The sequence below is a fragment of the Podarcis vaucheri genome (assembly GCF_965113315.1).
Source record: "Podarcis vaucheri genome assembly, chromosome: 3".
Lineage (NCBI taxonomy): Eukaryota > Metazoa > Chordata > Lepidosauria > Squamata > Lacertidae > Podarcis > Podarcis vaucheri.
The window spans coordinates 734,386-751,604 of record NC_138761.1 but is presented as its reverse complement, the minus strand read 5'-3'; the positions used below and the strand labels follow the sequence as shown (position 1 = coordinate 751,604).

At 47.4% G+C, this 17,219-nt stretch overlaps 2 protein-coding genes across 2 annotated transcripts in view; both read left to right on the top strand.

Moving 5' to 3' along the window:
• Positions 1–2,044: 2,044 nt before the first annotated feature.
• The window catches only part of LOC309529507 (uncharacterized protein), a 76,559-nt gene continuing 61,384 nt past the window's right edge, over positions 2,045–17,219 (top strand). Inside the window, exon 1 of the mRNA XM_082217790.1 lies at positions 2,045–2,069. The gene's annotated coding sequence lies outside the window, so the exon portion shown is untranslated. The remainder of the gene's footprint in view (positions 2,070–17,219) is intronic.
• LOC309529497 (uncharacterized protein) lies at positions 3,776–16,966 on the top strand. The gene is made up of 5 exons (XM_082217774.1): positions 3,776–3,859; positions 4,054–4,135; positions 5,839–5,921; positions 13,719–13,845; positions 14,436–16,966. Exons 2-5 carry the CDS (start codon positions 4,075–4,077, stop codon positions 16,013–16,015), a joined length of 1,851 nt encoding a protein of 616 aa, XP_082073900.1. The 5' UTR covers positions 3,776–3,859; positions 4,054–4,074; the 3' UTR covers positions 16,016–16,966.

The following is a 17,219-nucleotide window of genomic DNA, read 5'->3' as shown; positions in this document are numbered from 1 at the left end:
ACCAATCATACTGCTGCATTGTTCTAGGACCAATCAGACTGCTGCATTTTGGGTCCTATTCAACTCAGTACATAACAGGCAGAGAGAGGGGGGGTGTCCGGCCATGCAAGGCTCTCTCGGCATCTGCCCTTTCTGCCCACTCCCGCTCCAGGTCTGGGGTGTGCGGTGGCTCCTTGAAGCCTCACCATCCCCTCGCTGGAGAGGAACAGGGGAGACCCCGAAGCTCCAGAGGCGCAGCCGAGACAGGGTGAACGGGGGAGAAGCTGGTCCAGGGGAGGTGGAGGGTAGATCTGCCCCTGGGCGGAGGAAGCGAGCTGGGGGTTGGCTCCTTGCTCAACAGCGCAGAGGGACCATTCGGACCTCCGGACTCAGCTCCTGTCCGCCCAGCCCAGACCCCGTGAAGAGCCAGGGCGACAGAGGACTCCAGTTGGGGCAACACCCAGAGCGAGGCTGGGCTGGAGTCTAGCAGCAAAGGGGGCTTTCGGCCTTGAGTGCCCCCCTTTTGCCCCCTTCCCTTGCCAGCTGCGCCCCCCTGATGTTTCTGAACCAACTTCCCACCCCCGATGTGGAGCCTAGGAAGGGGGCTGGGGGGCATAGCTGCCAATCATCCCTTTTTTTGGCGGGACAGTCCCTTATCCAAGCGCCATGTCCTGCTGCTGTGCCTTATTGATGATGTCCCTTCAATTTCCCGGGTTTCAAAGGAAGCAGCTCCTCTCCCTCCCGGCCAGGGAGGAGGGAGGCTCCAACTGGGTTGCTTGGCTGCGTTGCTCACCCAATAAGGAGTCTAAGAATGACTGGGGGGTGGAGCTTGCAGGCCTTGTGCCGATCAAATCAGCCGCATTGCCTGGGGACTCGCCTTTGCTCAGCGCTTCCCAGCGGAGAGGCGACGGTGGTTTCCCTTGCTGCATCCCCTTTGCCGGGTTGCTGCGCTGTGGGAACTATTGTGTATTGAGTCAAAGGATTTTATATCTGTATTATTATTGTCTGTATTTGCATTAGGGCAAAGTAACTGCCTTTTGGTTTCAGAGGGTACAGCTACTATTGGTTCATTTAAGCTGCTGTATTTGGATCCTCTGTCTTATTGGTTTCCTCCAAAGGCAGGGCTGAGATTGCCTGATATTGTTCCCTCCAAAATGTATCCTTCTTGCTAGTCCCCTGTCCCTATAAATGTCGCTTTCCTCTCCCCAGTCTTTAGTCTTGTTGCTTTAATAAAGAAGCGTTACTAGAGAACTGTCTCCAGCATGTTATATCAAGAGAGCTGAAATCACAAACCCCACGTCACAACAGGAACCACCGCTTGAGGCTTTGTTTGGCTGTTGGCTGGGCTTTCTGCCTTTGGCTCGGAGGGGCTCGGAAGTCGAACATACCTGTGGCCCTTGGGAAACCCCTCATTTGGGCTGCTGGTCCCTTATTTCCGAGGCTGCTGGTCCCTTCTTTTCAAATCTGCAAGTTGACAGCTATGCAGGGGGGGGTGTCAGCCCGCAGAGCCCCCCCTGCCTGCCTGCTGCAGCCTGAGTTGGGGGGGGGCGTGCAGGAGGGGCGGCGGCAGCGCGGGGGCCCCTCTCCTCGGCGGGAGCGCGCAGGGGGGGTTTCTGGCGGGGAGGGCGCGCGCCCTGCTATCTGGAGGCCCAGGTGGGGCAGCCTGCCTTGCCCAGCCCAGGTCCGCATCCTCGGCGGCCGAGACCCGGGGAAGGGGAGGGGAGGCTCGGCCGGGGCAGGCTGGCCTCCCGGGGGAAGCGGCGGAGGAGAGGCCTGCCCGGCCCTGGAGCTGCCCGAGACCCAGCCCGCCGGCAGGGCGCTCTGCACATGCTCCGCTCTCCCTCTCCCCAGCCCGCCCAGCCCCCTTCCTCGCCTCCCCTCTGGCTCCCTGAACCCCGGGGGTGGGGCTGGGGTTCAGAGCCCCAGGCAGCGGGGGATCCCCTTTCCCCCTCCGGCCCCCCCAAAGGAGACCAGCGGGGCGCGCCAGGCTAGGCAAGGGTTAAGAGCAGCGGAGCCCCTTTCCTAGAGAGGACAGGAAAGGAAGGGCGGGGGCGGGTCTTCCGGAGGCGGCGCCCCTCTTGTCTCCTCCGGTGAGTCTCCCCCTCTTTCCTGGGGGTCCTGCCGTGGGGCGGGGGGGGCTGCTCAGCCGCGGCCTCTCCCCCCCCGACCAGGCGAGGGGTCCTGCCATTGGGGGAAGACGGGGGGCAGATAAGCCCCCTTCAGGTGGGGGGGCAAGGCCCTGGGGGGCCGGGCGGAAAGCGGGGGACGGAAAAGAAACGCAGCAAGTGAGAACTGGGGGGGGGGGGAAGCCCAGCCCTGCCTTGGGGATGCAGGGGGCGGGGAGGGGGCTGTGGGTCAGGGGGATGCAGGGGGGTGTGTGGTTCGAGGGGCTGCTCAGCTGGGGGCCTCTGCCCCCCTTGGCCCAGGCGGGGAGGGGGCTGTGGGTCAGGGGGAGCCCGGGATGCAGGGGGGCGGGGAGGGGGCTGGGGGTCAGGGGGATGCAGGGGGCGTGTGATGCGAGGGGCTGCTCAGCTGGGGGCCTCTGCCCCCCCTTGGCCCAGGCGGGAAGGGGGCTGTGGGTCAGGGGGATGCAGGGGGGCGTGTGATGCGAGGGGCTGCTCAGCTGGGGGCCTCTGCCCCCCTTGGCCCAGGCGGGAAGGGGGCTGTGGGTCAGGGGGATGCAGGGGGGTGTGTGATGCGAGGGGCTGCTCAGCTGGGGGCCTCTGCCCCCCCTTGGCCCAGGCGGGAAGGGGGCTGTGGGTCAGGGGGATGCAGGGGGGTGTGGTGCGAGGGGCTGCTCAGCTGGGGGCCTCTGCCCCCCCTTGGCCCAGGCGGGAAGGGGGCTGTGGGTCAGGGGGATGCAGGGGGGTGTGTGATGCGAGGGGCTGCTCAGCTGGGGGCCTCTGCCCCCCCTTGGCCCAGGCGGGAAGGGGGCTGTGGGTCAGGGGGATGCAGGGGGTGTGTGGTTCGAGGGGCTGCTCAGCTGGGGGCCTCTGCCCCCCCTTGGCCCAGGCGGGAAGGGGGCTGTGGGTCAGGGGGAGCCCGGGATGCAGGGGGGCGGGGAGGGGGCTGTGGGTCAGGGGGAGCCCGGGATGCAAGGGGGCGGGGAGGGGGCTGTGGGCCAGGGGGATGCAGGGGGGCGAGTCATGCGAGGGGCTACTCAGCTGGGGGCCTCTGCCCCCCTTGGCCCAGGCGGGGAGGGAGCTGTGGGTCAGGGGGAGCCCCTGAGACGGGGGGGGGCAGGAGGACCCCCAAGCATCTATGGCTCTGGGGATTATGCAATGGGACATCACCATTGCGGTTGTTGTTGTTATTCTTCTTCTTATTATTATTATTAACCTTCTCTTCCCCCAGAGTTCCCAGGGCAGATTACAACATTAAAACTATACTTGAAACAGATTTTTAAAAGCTTGCTGTCACAGACAGAAGGTGAGTCTTACTTGCTTTTTAGCAGCGTTCTTTTGCCCCATCCAATCATCATCATCATCATCATCATCATCATCATCATAGATTTATATGCCCCCCCCCGCCTGACCACATTTCCCAGGCATTCTGGGCGGCTTCCAACAAATTAAAGCACAGAAAGGCTACCTGAAGACGTACTTTGGAGTGGCCCAGTGAGCCCTTGGGGGGGTTGAGCAGACAAGCCCCCGGCCCTCAGAAAAAAGAGAAAGGACCCCTTGAGGACGTTGGGGATTCCAGGTGCTGGAAAATAAGAGAGAAGCAGGAAGGAAATGGGCCCTGAAGTGGGGGTGGGAGAGGAAGAGGGTCCCCAGCTTAAGACCCCAACTGTGGGCCAGTGACCACTTCCCAGGCCCTGGCCCTGGCTGAAGGTTTCCTCGTGAGTCAGGCGGAGGAGAGAAGGCAAGCAGAGCAGCAGGTGAGAGAGACTTTCCCCTGGAAACTCCCAAGGGGCTCAGAATGTGAGAGATAATCTCCCAAACTGCTCTTCTAATGGCTCACCGCCTTTTGGGAAGCAAGGGATGAGATCTGCTCCCCTACAGTGCTTTCTTCGGTCATTCCTGTTCTAATCCTCCTCCCTATTCTCTGTTTTGATCCTTGTTGCTCTTTCAGGGAAAGGATCTGTTTGCAGAAATGGACCCAGAGTCCTCTGAGGCACAGAGGTCTCCGTTGGACACCAGAGGGAGACCACTAGGTAAAGAGGAAGGAGTTTTTCTTCTCATTCTGTGGATCTTGAAACTATCTGTGGGTTCTGTTCATCTTTAGGGGGGGGGAAGCACTTGGGGCCGAGAGCGCCAAGGAGGGGAAATGTATTTTGACCCAAAGTAAGTTTGAAATGAGTACAAATGTCTAAATGCACTTTGCAAGAAAGACTTTTTCTAAGGTCCATCTGTAGCCTGAAATGCGCGGCTGGGGACTTCCGGATTAGCGCCACTGGCAATGGTGGATTTCCTCTGACCGGGAGGAATCCGCTCCGTGAAAATCAGGGTCTGGACCGCCACGGCGAGGCGGAGACCCATCAAAAACCACAGGCGAGAGAAGCCTGTGGACGTGGGATTCGGCAGGCAGCTTTCGCGCCTCCCCTACTCGCGGGGAAACCCGGTTTCGGGGATCCGGAGCGATGTGGGGTGAGTGGTGCGGTGCTTCGAATCGACTGCTCTTTTCACGGAGTGAAGCCACATTGCTGTTGCCGGAGAGCGCTGACTTTTTTCCTGTGGACAATTGGACTTTAAACAACTACCCGTGAGTAGAACGGAAAATTGGACTTTGAAATATCTTTAATTTGGCACCGAAGCGGGAAGGTTCCAAACAGGAAGTCTGCCTTCCGCTTTTGTAGATAGATTGAAGCAAAGACATTACAAGCTAAAGTCTGGAAAGACTTTTGTAAAGAACTAAATCTCCATCGGCTGAAACTACTAAACCCCCCTTGGAAGCAGGAGAAGGGGAGGAAATTTTAAACTGTTCAAACCTGCAGGAGAGAGAGTAAAGAAAGATAAATTTCCACTGCCTTGAACCTGGGAATGGGTTGTTAGGAAGACAGACGTTTTGAGAAAGCCCATTGACTGTGAATAAAATATTTGTTGAAAGATAGTTAAAAAAGAGAAACATATTGATTCCAATGTTTCCTTTTGCATTTAAAAGGAACAAAATATTTGAAAAACGATAGTAATTCTGTTGCTGGATCTGCTCTTAAAAGGATGGATACAAACAGAAATTGTTTCCCCTAGAGGGAGTTTTGAAAACTGTTGTTGGAGTCGATCTGGGGGAACTCTCCAGCTGTAGAGATTAAAGAGCGTGAGAAACAGACATTGACCTTGAACAAGAATGTGCCCAGAAGAAGCCTTAGTGATTGCTTTTTGCAAGACAAGCGCTTTACTGGAACAGCTACATGAGAAGATGGATTTGATGACTGTTGCAGTTAATAATTTTGGACAAACAGTGAATACCTATATAGAAACCACTCAGGAACCGACCCAGGAATCCGCTTTGACAGGCCAAGTTGTGCAGAAGACAAAGGAGGAGGTTGCTGTTGAACCTCAAGTAATACAAGTGGAGAGAGCCGAGGCTTTGCAGGAACGTAAGCTGCTGTTTTTGATGACTGAACCTGGAGAAAGTCAGATTTGGAGAGATGGAGCCTCGTTTGGATTGGAGACGGGAAATTGGATAGATCCTCCTATGCAGGGCTGTTCTGGCTTCTGGGATTTGGTTTTGTGCCAGGGGGAGTCTGGAGCTGTGGGGGCCTTCAACCATGGAGGGACTTTGAAACATGCCTTGAAATATCGTTTGGATTTTAAAGCTGTCTATGGAGAATATCATTAAAAAAGAAAAAAGAAATCCGCTGCTGAAGCTCAGAGACGCAGGAGCTGATGGCTTCCCTTTGACTTTTGTCTCTCGCAGGTGACCGAAGGATGCCCCCCAGACCTCCTCATCCATCTTTTCATGAGAACGGAGGAGAAGCAGCAGCTGTGGAAACAGATCTGGTATGGGGAAAGAGCTTTGTGGGGAAAGAGTCAGAGGAGTGGGGCAGCCAGGGAGCCTCTGGGCCGGAAAGAATTTCTCCTCCTCTTGGCTTCCGTCAAAGCCTCTGCCCTGAACAAAGATGGACAATGCCATTCAGGAAGGTTTATGTGCTGACAGGAATGAACAGCCATCTCTCCTTAACTGGGCTTCGGAATGTCACTTTTATTATTATGATTTATCAGTAGTGCAGTTATATTTCTATATTGATCGTTAGATGCCAAAATCTAACCAGGCTTTTAAGCAGTTGATTTTTTTTTTATAATAATATTTATTAGTTTTCCAACAAATTGAACACAACACTACAAAAAAACAAAGAAAAAACATACAATAATACAATACAATACAAAATAAGAAAAAAAAACCCTGCAAAACACTAACATACAACTAACAAAACAAAACAAAAACCATTTAAAACACAGTCCAATTTCAATATCTTATCTTTCTTTCACTAATTTCCACAACCTCCTCACACCTCCCTTTTTGTATTCCACTTCTATTAATTGTTTCAGCAATTCCTTTCCATCTTCCTCTGTTTTCTATCCTATAATTGTCTTAACACATTCTAACCTTATTTTTCCTTTAATATTCTATTAATCTATTTATACTTAATTCCTTATAACATTTCTGCTAAAGCCATATAACTTCATTCCAACATCTTTCTAACATTCATTAATTTTACAGTATTTCTGTAAATAATTTTTAAACTTTTTCCAGTCTTCTTCCACCGACTCTTCTCCCTGGTCTCGGATTCTGCCAGTCATTTCCGCCAATTCCATGTAGTCCATCAACTTCATCTGCCATTCTTCCCGGGTGGGTAAATCTTGTGTCTTCCAATATTTCGCGATGAGTATTCTTTCTGCTATTGTTGCATACATAAAAAAAGTTCTATCCTTCTTTAGCACCAATTGGCCGACAATGCCCAGGAGAAAGGCCTCTGGTTTCTTCAGGAAGGTATATTTAAATACCTTTTTCATTTCATTATAAATCATCTCCCAGAATGCCTTAATCCTTGGGCACGTCCACCAAAGGTGAAAGAATGTACCTTCAGTCTCATTACAATTCCAACATTTATGGTAAATTTTTGCAAGCTTGACTGGTGTCATGTACCACCTATAAATCATTTTCATTATATTCTCTCAAGGCATTACATGCCGTAAATTTCATACCTGTGGTCCATAACCGTTCCCAGTCAGCCATCATAATGTTATGTCCAACATCTTGTGCCCATTTAATCATAGCTGATTTCACCGTTTCATCCTGAGTATTCCATTTCAACAGCAAGTTATACATTCTTGACAAATTCTTAGTTTTTGGATATAACAATTCTGTTTCCAATTTTGATTTTTCCACCTGGAACCCAACTTTTTTGTCCAATTTGTATGCCTCCATTATTTGATAGTAATGGAGCCAATCTCACACTTTATTTTTCAATTTTTCAAAGCTCTGCAATTTTGTTCTCTCTCCATCTTGTTCCAGAATTTCCCAATATTTCGGCCATTTGGCCTCCATATTGAGTTTTTTCTGTGCCTTCGCTTCCATTGGTGACAACCATCTTGGGGTTTTTTTCCCTAACAAATCCTTATATCTTATCCAAACATTAAAAAATGCTTTTCTAACAATATGATTTTTAAATGCTTTATGTGCTTTTACCTATCGTACCACAAATATGCATGCCATCCGAATACATTGTTAAAACCTTCTAAATCCAACACTTCAGTATTTTCAAGAAGCAGCCATTCTCTCAGCCAACAAAAGGCAGCTGATTCATAATAAAGTTTAAGGTCTGGCAGGGCAAATCCACCTCTTTCTTTAGCATCCGTTAGTATCTTAAATTTTATTTGAGGCTTCTTGCCCTGCCAAACAAATCTAGAAATATCCTTCTGCCACTTCTTGAAACAATCCATCTTATCCAAATTTTGCCATGTTTGGAACAAAAATAACAACCTTGGCAGCACATTCATTTTTATCACAGCAATTCGGCCTAACAATGATAACTTCAAATTTGTCCATACTTCTAAATCCTTTTTCACTTCAGTCCAACATTTTTCATACTTATCCTTGAATAAGTTCACATTTTTAGCAGTCATGTTAACCCCTAAGTATTTCACTTTTTTAACAAATGTTAGTCCTGTCTCCTCCTGAAACCTCCCTCTCTCATTCATAGTTAAATTTTTCTCTAAAACCTTGGTTTTCATCTTATTCAACTTTAAGCCTGCAACCTGTCCAAATTCTTGAATCAGTTCCAATACCCTTTTGGTACTAGGTTCTGGCTCCTGTAATGTCAATACTAAATCATCAGCAAATGCTTTCAATTTATATTATGTAGCTCCCACCTGAATACCTTTAACCTCTTGGTCCTTTCTAATCATATTTAGCAAAATCTCTAGGACTGATATAAAAAGCAATGGAGAAATTGGGCAACCTTGTCGTGTCCCTTTTTCAATCTTAAACTCTTCTGTCATCACATTATTCACAATTAGTTTTGCCTTTTGTTCTGAATAAATTGCACCTATACCATTTTCAAACCCTTGTCCTACCCCCATCCCCTGTAAATTCTTCTTCATAAAACTCCAAGAAATATTGTCAAAGGCTTTCTCTGCATCCACAAATATAAATACTGCTTTAGTATTGATATTCACTTGTAGTTTTTCTAGAATATTAATTATATTCCTCGTATTGTCAGACAGATGTCTGCCCGGGAGAAAGCCCGCTTGATCTTTATGAATTTCTTCTGCTAACACCTTTTTTAATCTTTTAGCCAAAATATCTGAAAATTTTGTAATCCACATTAAGCAGCGATATAGGGCGGTAGTTCTTGAGCTGTGTCTTTTCAGTCTCTGTTTTCGGTATAAGTGTAATGTAGGCATCCTTCCATGACTCTGGTGCCTGTCTTCCTTCCAATATTTCATTACAGACTTCCTTCAATGGTTGTATTACCCATTCTTTCAAAGATCTGTAATATCTTGAAGTCAAATTATCTGGTCCTGGAGATTTGCCTAATTGCATGTTTTGGATGGCCTCCTCCACCTCCTGATCCGATATCTTATAGTTCAACATTAACTGTTTTTCCTGAGAGACTTTACGTAGTCCATTCATTTTTAAAAATCAATCAATATCCATTTTTTTTTGCTTCTCCTGTGTGTAAAGTTGTTTAAAATATCTCTGAAAACACTTCCTGATCTCCACTGGGTTCTGTATATTCTTTCCTTCCACTTCCAAGTTCGTAATAGTATTGAGTTTTTGTCTTTTTTTCATCTGCCAAGCCAACAGTTTTCCACACTTATTTGTCGATTCAAATGTCTTTTGCCTCATCTGTTTGATCTTCCATTCTATTTCCTGATTCATCAGCTTCATATATTGTGTTTGGTATAGCTTTATTTCTTTCAGGATCTCCTGTGACTTTGGTTTTGCTCTCAGTTTTTTCTCTCCTTCCTTTATTTTCCCCAGGATTTTATCCTTTTTTTCATTCTGAAATTTCTTCTTAATTACATTCTGCTGTATTAGGAATCCTCTCATAACTGCCTTGCTTGCATCCCAAATTACTCTTTTTTCCCACTGTAGTATTCATATTTATCTCAAAATAATCTCTTAGAGTTTTTTGGGCCTTCTTGGTCACCTCTTCATTCCTAAACAAAGTATCATTCATCCTCCATCTAAAGGAACCAATTGACATCAATTTCATTTCCATCTTCACAGCATTATGGTCAGAGCAAGTTCTAGGGCAAATCTCCGTTTTACAGATCTTCGGGACCAGGCCCCTGGTTACCCAAATTTGGTCAATTCTTGCCCAAGTCATTTTAGCCTCAGAGAAGAAAGTTCCCTCTCTTCCCAGAGGGTTCTTCGTTCTCCAAATCTCAACCAAGTCCATATTTTTAGTCATGTCAAAGAAGGTTTTTGGTAGTCTACCATCTTTGGTGACTACCTGTCTCTGTGCTTTGTCCATATTTGTAGACACCACTCCATTCATGTCTCCCATCAAGATCATATTGCAGTCCATATAGTCCATCAAAGTCTCATGTAACTTCTTAAATAACTCCGATTTTCCTTCATTTGGTGCATAAATACGTACAATCAAAAATTTCTCTCCTTGTAATTGAATTTCAATTGCAACAAATCTTCCTTGATCATCTTTAAATATAAATTTTGGTGATAGGCTCTCCTTTGCATAGAGGACCACTCCTCTCTTTTTTACTTTGTCTGATGAAATAAATTCTTGGCCTAATCTTTTATTGCTCAATATCTTCCTATGTAGCCTTCTCACGTGTGTTTCTTGTAAACAAATCAAGTCCAAATGCTCTTTTTTCAAGAAATGAAATACTCTCTGCCTTTTTTCGGGGGAGTTCAGTCCATTTACATTCCAGCTCAAGACCTGCAGCGCCATCATGTGGTTACTTTGGTACCCCCCCCCCAACTGCTCCCAATGCTTGTTCCTCTTCTGTTGGTAGTGATGATGGCACGTTCACTGGGAGGTCCAATCCAAAGGATAATGTCGATATATCCAATGTTCCCCTGTTTGGTGATCTTCTGTCCAATGCTCTTTGCTCTGGTCCTCTATCTGGTGATCTTCTATCCAATGCTGTTAGCTCTTTTCCAATTCCCTTCTGCAGATCTTCTCTGTATTTGGTCAGAAACTTTATCTTCTACTGATCTTATTTTTATTTTCCTTCCTTTGAAGCTGAAGGATAGGCCTTGGGGGAACTCCCACCTAAAAATAATTTTATTCCTTCTCAGCAAAGCAACAATGTCTCAGTAGTTGGATCTCAGGTCCAAAAGGTATTTTGGGACGTCTTTAAAGATTTCCACTCTTCACTGAAATATTTCTAGAGTCTTCTGGTAGTGCCAACCCAAAATTTTGTCTCTCTCTTCTTTGGTCCGGAGGGAAATCAAACAGTCTCTTATTCTATTTTTCTCTTTCTTCCCTCCTCTTCCAAGTCTAAATGCCTTCACAATTCTAAACTCTTCTTTACCCAAATCCAATTCCCAAAAATCAGCAAATTCCTGTGTAAAAAAATCTATCAAGCTTTCCTTTTCCAATTCCGGCATACCTCTGATCCTCAAATTTGTCTGTTTTTCTTTCAGTTCAATCATAGCAAGGGTCACCTTGTGCTCATCAAGTTGTCTCTGTAGGATTGGCACTACCTCTTTCTCCAATTGAGTTATTTTACAGTCAGCTGCTGCTGCCTTCTCCCTAGCTTCCTCCGCCGTCTGCTGTGTCAAAGTGGATTCCTGTATCAATTTCTGAATGGATTCTGTATTAGTGTTCACCTTTTGTCCCAAGTTATTTATACTTTCAGTTGCAGTGTCCACTTTCTTGTTAAGTTGTTCCAGTGAAGCATTTATCTTACTTAATGCAACTGCAAGAGCCTCTTCTGTCGACATTCCTTTTGATTTTGAATGTGCTGATGCAGAAACAACAGCCGCAGAAGTGGTTGAGGGGCCTGATGTTGAAGATCTCCTGTGTTGCTGCCAAGTCTTGCCGGATCTCAATGTCCCCCCAGCTGCTGGCTGTTCTATTTTTCCTTTTTCATTTGCCATAACACTTAATGACTTCAAGGTCAGTCCCAAAGTCTCACTGTCAGCGCTGCCTCAGGTCCTAGCTCACAGAGGACCAACGCCAGTTGCTCTTTATAAACAAAAGTCTTTATTGTGGTTCATTGTTGGTTTGACATCCATGGCGTGCAGTGCTACGTCTGAGTCCTTAGACCGGCGATGCTCTGTCTGACTCCTCCCCGCTCATACACCAGTTCAAGAGCCGAGCTTTGCTCCACCTTTCCCTCTCCTCCTTTTGCTCCTTTCTCCTCCGGGTCCTCCTGCCCTCTGGGGTTACCTCCTTCCTACTTTCTTCGGAGGCGGATTCTTCTGACTCCTCTCCACCCTTCCGGCGGGCTTTAGGACCTGGCTCCCAATCCGGGTTTTCTGCTGGCCCGCGCGCCTCCACATTTGAACTTGGCGCGCGCGCCCAGCCGCCTACTTTCCTCCTAACGGCTACACTGCTCCCCCCACTGCTTTCTCCTTCAGGAAGGCTGGCCAGACCTGCTCTTCCCTCCGCCCCTCCACTCTCTGATGGAGGCGTGGTCAGTCCAGCCTCACTCTCTCCTTCTGCCGGAGGCTCTTGTTTTAACCCTTGGGATTCTTCCCCCCCCCCGCTACACTCTGGTGGGGAAGCTACCCCTGATTTCCAGCTGCCGCTTGGAGACTCCCCACTGGCCCCCCTTGCCCTGCCTTTGGGGGCCCCTTTCTGGGAATCCTCTGATTCGCTGGAGAGACTCATGGAATCTCTCTGATCACTGGCATACCCTCCTGAACTCCCCTCAGATTGTTCCCCTTCGCTCTCCATCTCCTCCTTCCCCTGTGGCTCAGTCCCTGAGCCCATGACACTCACGATTTCTTATCTTATGACTGGAAATTCCCCTAGCCCAGCTCTTTTAAAGTAACCAGTTTTAGAGACTTCCACTAGGGGGAAACAGTTTCTATTTGTAATAGTCAATTAGTATCCTCTTTCAAACACAAATCCGAAGTTAGTTTCAATTTTTCAATTACTTTTACCCCTTTTTAGTAACAGCCGGAGACAGTAGAAACAATGTATATCTCTTATTTTGCTAGCTGTCAAAGAACATTCTAAGTGCTGTCAATGAACATTCCAAAGCGTCAGTCCTGCTAGCAGCCCGTTTCCGGGGTCAGAGCGGCTGTATTTTTACTTTCCTCACTCTCTCTTGCAGGTATACTCTGTCCTCAACTCCCCCCCCTTCTCCTGCTACCAAGGGGGGGGGCTTATACTCATTTCCGATGGAAATTCAGTCTTTTGCGGAAGGCTTTCCAAGACTTTAACTTGCAGCCTTATTGCTTTCCATCTATTTACAAATAGGGAAGGCGGACTTCCTGTGTTGGACCGCCCCCGTTTTCGATGCCAAATTAAACTTTTAAAATCCAATTCTCCCTCTTCCGCTCTACTCACGGGTAGTTCTTTAAAGTCAAATTGACCACAGGAAAAGGTCAGTGCTCTCCGGCAACAGCTGTGCGGCTTCGCTCCATGGAAGAAGCAGACGATTCAAAGCACCGCGCCGCTCACCCCACTTCGCTCCGGATCCCCGAAACCGGGTTTCCCCGCTAGTAGGGGAGGCACAAAAGGTGCCCGCCGAATCCCACGCTCACAGGCTTCTCCCGCCTGTAATTTTTTGCGGGTCTCCGCCTTTGCCGTGGCGGCCAGACCCAATTCCCACGGGGCAAATTCCTCCCGATCAGAGGAATTCAGCCATTATCCAGAGGCACCCCCCGGAAGTTTTTCCAGGCTTTTAAGCAGTTGAGAAGCCATAGCAAACAGTGGCCGGGATTCACCTCAGCAGCCCCATCAGCTGTACAAGGGGAATCCCCCTTCCTCCCCCTCTCTGTGCCCCCATGAGCCCCTTGAAGTTGGCCGTAGGGCAGAGGGAGGGTCCCATCGCCCCCCCAAGCATCGCACAGCGGGAGTAGAGAAGGGATCGTTCTGTCTGGCAGACAGGGAATACTTCCACAGACAGAATGATTTGAAGAACACCATGCGGAGTTCCACCCATGCAGACAAAGATTAATACCCATCATTAGAATGCACAGTAAAAAAAATCAGTTGAAATGCTAAAATAGGCATCCAGACCTAAAACGTGCAGCAAAATAAACCCATGAAAAGAACACAACAAGGAATGGGCAAAAAACAACTGAGCAATGTATAGTGGATAATCTTTATGCTGTCTCAGAAGAGGACCTTTTTCCTTTTCCTTCAGGGTCCTCTGTGCTTTGAAGATGTCGCTGTGTATTTCACAGAGGAGGAGTGGGCGTTGCTGGATCCTGACCAGAGAGCTCTGCATAAGGACGTCATGGAGGAGAATCGTAGGATTGTGGACTCTCTCAGTAAGGATTCCTGCTGGACCATAATATATATTTTGAAATACACCCACCCACCCATACCCACCCACCCCTACCTCCACCTGTGAGGATCCTGAAATATTTTGAGGGCGCTTGACAGCATCTGGGATTCTCCTTCCCCGCAGCTCACCTTGAATCTACTGTTCTGTCTGCGAATATTCTTGCCCCACAGATGCCTTTTTATAAACCATGACCAGGCTGCTCTGAGCTGCCCAGACCTTCTTGAATGTAACTTTCTGTGTGGTGGCAGAAGAAGTAGCAGCTTTTGAGAGGTTTTCTGTTTCTGCTCCGGTCACTTTCTGGTTGACCAAAGAGACAACTGGCCTTGCAGATGGAGGAGATTCCATGATTAGGCCAAACAAGATCCTTCCCGGAAGATGCCAGTCTGTTTGAATCTCAGGTTCCCATCAATCTGTGTGTCAAGGAGAGTCAACAAAGGCAGTGAACCCTGTAGTAAGACCTCGGATCTAACTCCCTTCCGTTCTTCATCTATCACAAACATTCATTAGCAGTCTTCCATAATTTGGGGCTCTATTTCTTCCTAAGGCTCTAATGTGTTTCTCTCTTTGATGCAGGTGGTGATGGATTGGAAATTATGAACAAGGGGAACCGTGACAACATTCACACAGTGGGGAAGTTGTATAAATATTTGGAGTGTGGAGAGAGTTATAGTCTGAGCTCCCATTCTACTTCCCATAAAATATATCCTGTTGGGAAAAATCATCGGAACTTGGAAGATAGTAAGACATTTCGTCAGAAGACATTTCTCACTTTCCCTAAAAGAAGTCACAGCAGGGAGAAACCCCATCAGTGTTTGGAATGTGGGAAGAGCTTCAGTCACAGGGCTGTGCTCAAGGCCCATCAAAGAATTCACACAGGAGAGAAACCATATCAGTGCTTGGAATGTGGGAAGAGCTTCAGGCGGAAAGCTAAGCTCACAGATCATCAAAGAATTCATACAGGGGAGAAACCATATCAGTGTTTGGAGTGTGGAAAGAGCTTCAGGCAGAAAGCTAATCTCATAGCTCATCAAAGCATTCATACAGGGGAGAAACCATATCAGTGCTTGGAGTGTGGGAAGAGCTTCAGGGAGAAAGCTAAGCTCACAGCTCATCAAAGCATTCATACAGGGGAGAAACCATATCAGTGCTTGGAGTGTGGGAAGAGCTTCAGGGAGAAAGCTAAGCTCACAGCTCATCAAAGCATTCATAGAGGGGAGAAATCATATCAATGCTTGGAATGTGGAAAGAATTTTAGTCAGAAGTATACCCTTACTTCACATGAAAGAATTCACAGAGAGAAACCATATAAATGCTTTGAATGTGGACGGAGCTTCGTTAGGGGCTACCATCTCACTTCCCATCAAAGAATTCACACTGGGGAGAAACCCCATCAGTGCTTAGAATGTGGGAAGAGCTTCACGAGCAAGAATAGTCTCACTTCCCATCAAAGAATTCATACAGGGGAGAAACCACATAAGTGCTTGGAATGTGGAAAGAGCTTCAGTTACAGGGCTACGCTCAAGGCCCATCAAAGAATTCATACAGGGGAGGAACTATATCAGTGCTTGGAATGTGCAAAGAGCTTCAGGCAGAAAGCTAAGCTCACAGATCATCAAAGAATTCATACAGGGGAGAAACCATATCAGTGCTTGGAATGTGCAAAGAGCTTCAGGCAGAAAGCTAACCTCACAGATCATCAAATAATTCATACAGGGGAGAAACCATATCAGTGCTTGGAATGTGGAAAGAGCTTAAGCCAGAAAGCTAATCTCACAGCTCATCAAAGAATTCATACAGGGGAGAAACCATATCAGTGCTTAGAATGTGGGAAGAGCTTCAGTCAAAAGCATAGTCTCACTTCCCATCAAAGAATTCATACAGGGGAGAAACCATATCAGTGCTTAGAATGTGGGAAGAGCTTCAGTCAAAAGCATAGTCTCACTTCCCATCAAAGAATTCATACAGGGGAGAAACCATATCAGTGCTTGAAATGTGGGAAGAGCTTCAGGAAGAAGGGACAACTTACTTCCCATCAAACAAATCACCATGAGGAGAGACCATATCAGTGCTTGGAATGTGGAAAGAGCTTCAAATGGAAGAAAAGTCTCACTTACCATCAAGGAACTCACAGCAAGGAGAATCATGGTATTTGAAGATGGGTCTCCTATCTCCTCTCAATCTCCTCTTTGGCAGGTTAAGCCTACCCAGCTCCTTCTATCGTTCCTTAAAAGGCTTGGTTTCCAAATGCTTGATTATATTGGTCACCCTTCTCTGCACAGATTCCAACTTCTCAATATCCTCCTTTGATTGTGACATCCAGAATTGAGCACAGGACTCCAGGTGTGGTCTGACCAAGGCAGAAAGGAACCTAGTATTACTTTCCATGACCTGGATATTAGACGTCTGTTGATATAGCCTAAAACATCATTAGCTTATTTTGCTACTGACTCACCTTGTTGACTCATGCTAAGCTTTTGGTGTCCTAAGACCCTTAGATCCTTTTCACATGTGCTGCTGACAAGCATGGTGTTTCCCATAGAATCATAGAATTGTAGAGGTCTAATGGTCTTAGTGGACCACAAGCTGAACATGAGTCAACCGTCTGATGGCATCCAGCATGGAATGTGTGCCTCCTTTTTTCAGCATTTTTAGTAGTCTATAGCAGTCTCTGCTCTTTTTGCCTTCCCTGGGAGGAAGGCTGAGTGGATGTCTGAAACTCAATGTCAAACTGAAACTCAATCCAGATAAGACTGAGACAGTTAGTGGGTGGTGCCCTAGACCAGATGGCTGGGAGATGGCCTGCTCTTAAAAAAAATTAAATTGGTTTTACATGAAGTTATCCACAGTAACTGTAACCTTTCCAAAACATACAAAATATCAAGGTTCTTTCACACCTTCAGACCTTCCCCCACATGGGTTCCAGTTCCAAAGATGTTACCTTTTCCCTTTTTCCTGCATCTTTTACCATTATCCATCTCTTATGTAACCATAGTAACCAAAGTTCAGTTCACATTGCAAGTGTCCTTGTATCCCTGCCCATGATTTTAACTGTCTACAGTGGTCTTTCAAGTGTACAGTAAAATTATTCCAGTCTTTTAAAAATACTTGTTCTTCCTGGTTTCTGATCTTTCCCCTTAGTCTTGCCATTTCTGCGCATTCCATCAGTTTGGTCTGCCGCTCTTCCTTAGTCGGTACTTCACCTTCTTTCCATCTCTGGGCCAAAAACATTCCCGCTGCCGTCATTCCGTACGCAAACAGTCCCTTATTTCCTTTGGGAATTCATCACATATATGATATTATAAGAGAGAAGCCTCTGGTTTTCTGACAAAGGGTGAGGGGAGAGACTCCACCAGGCAA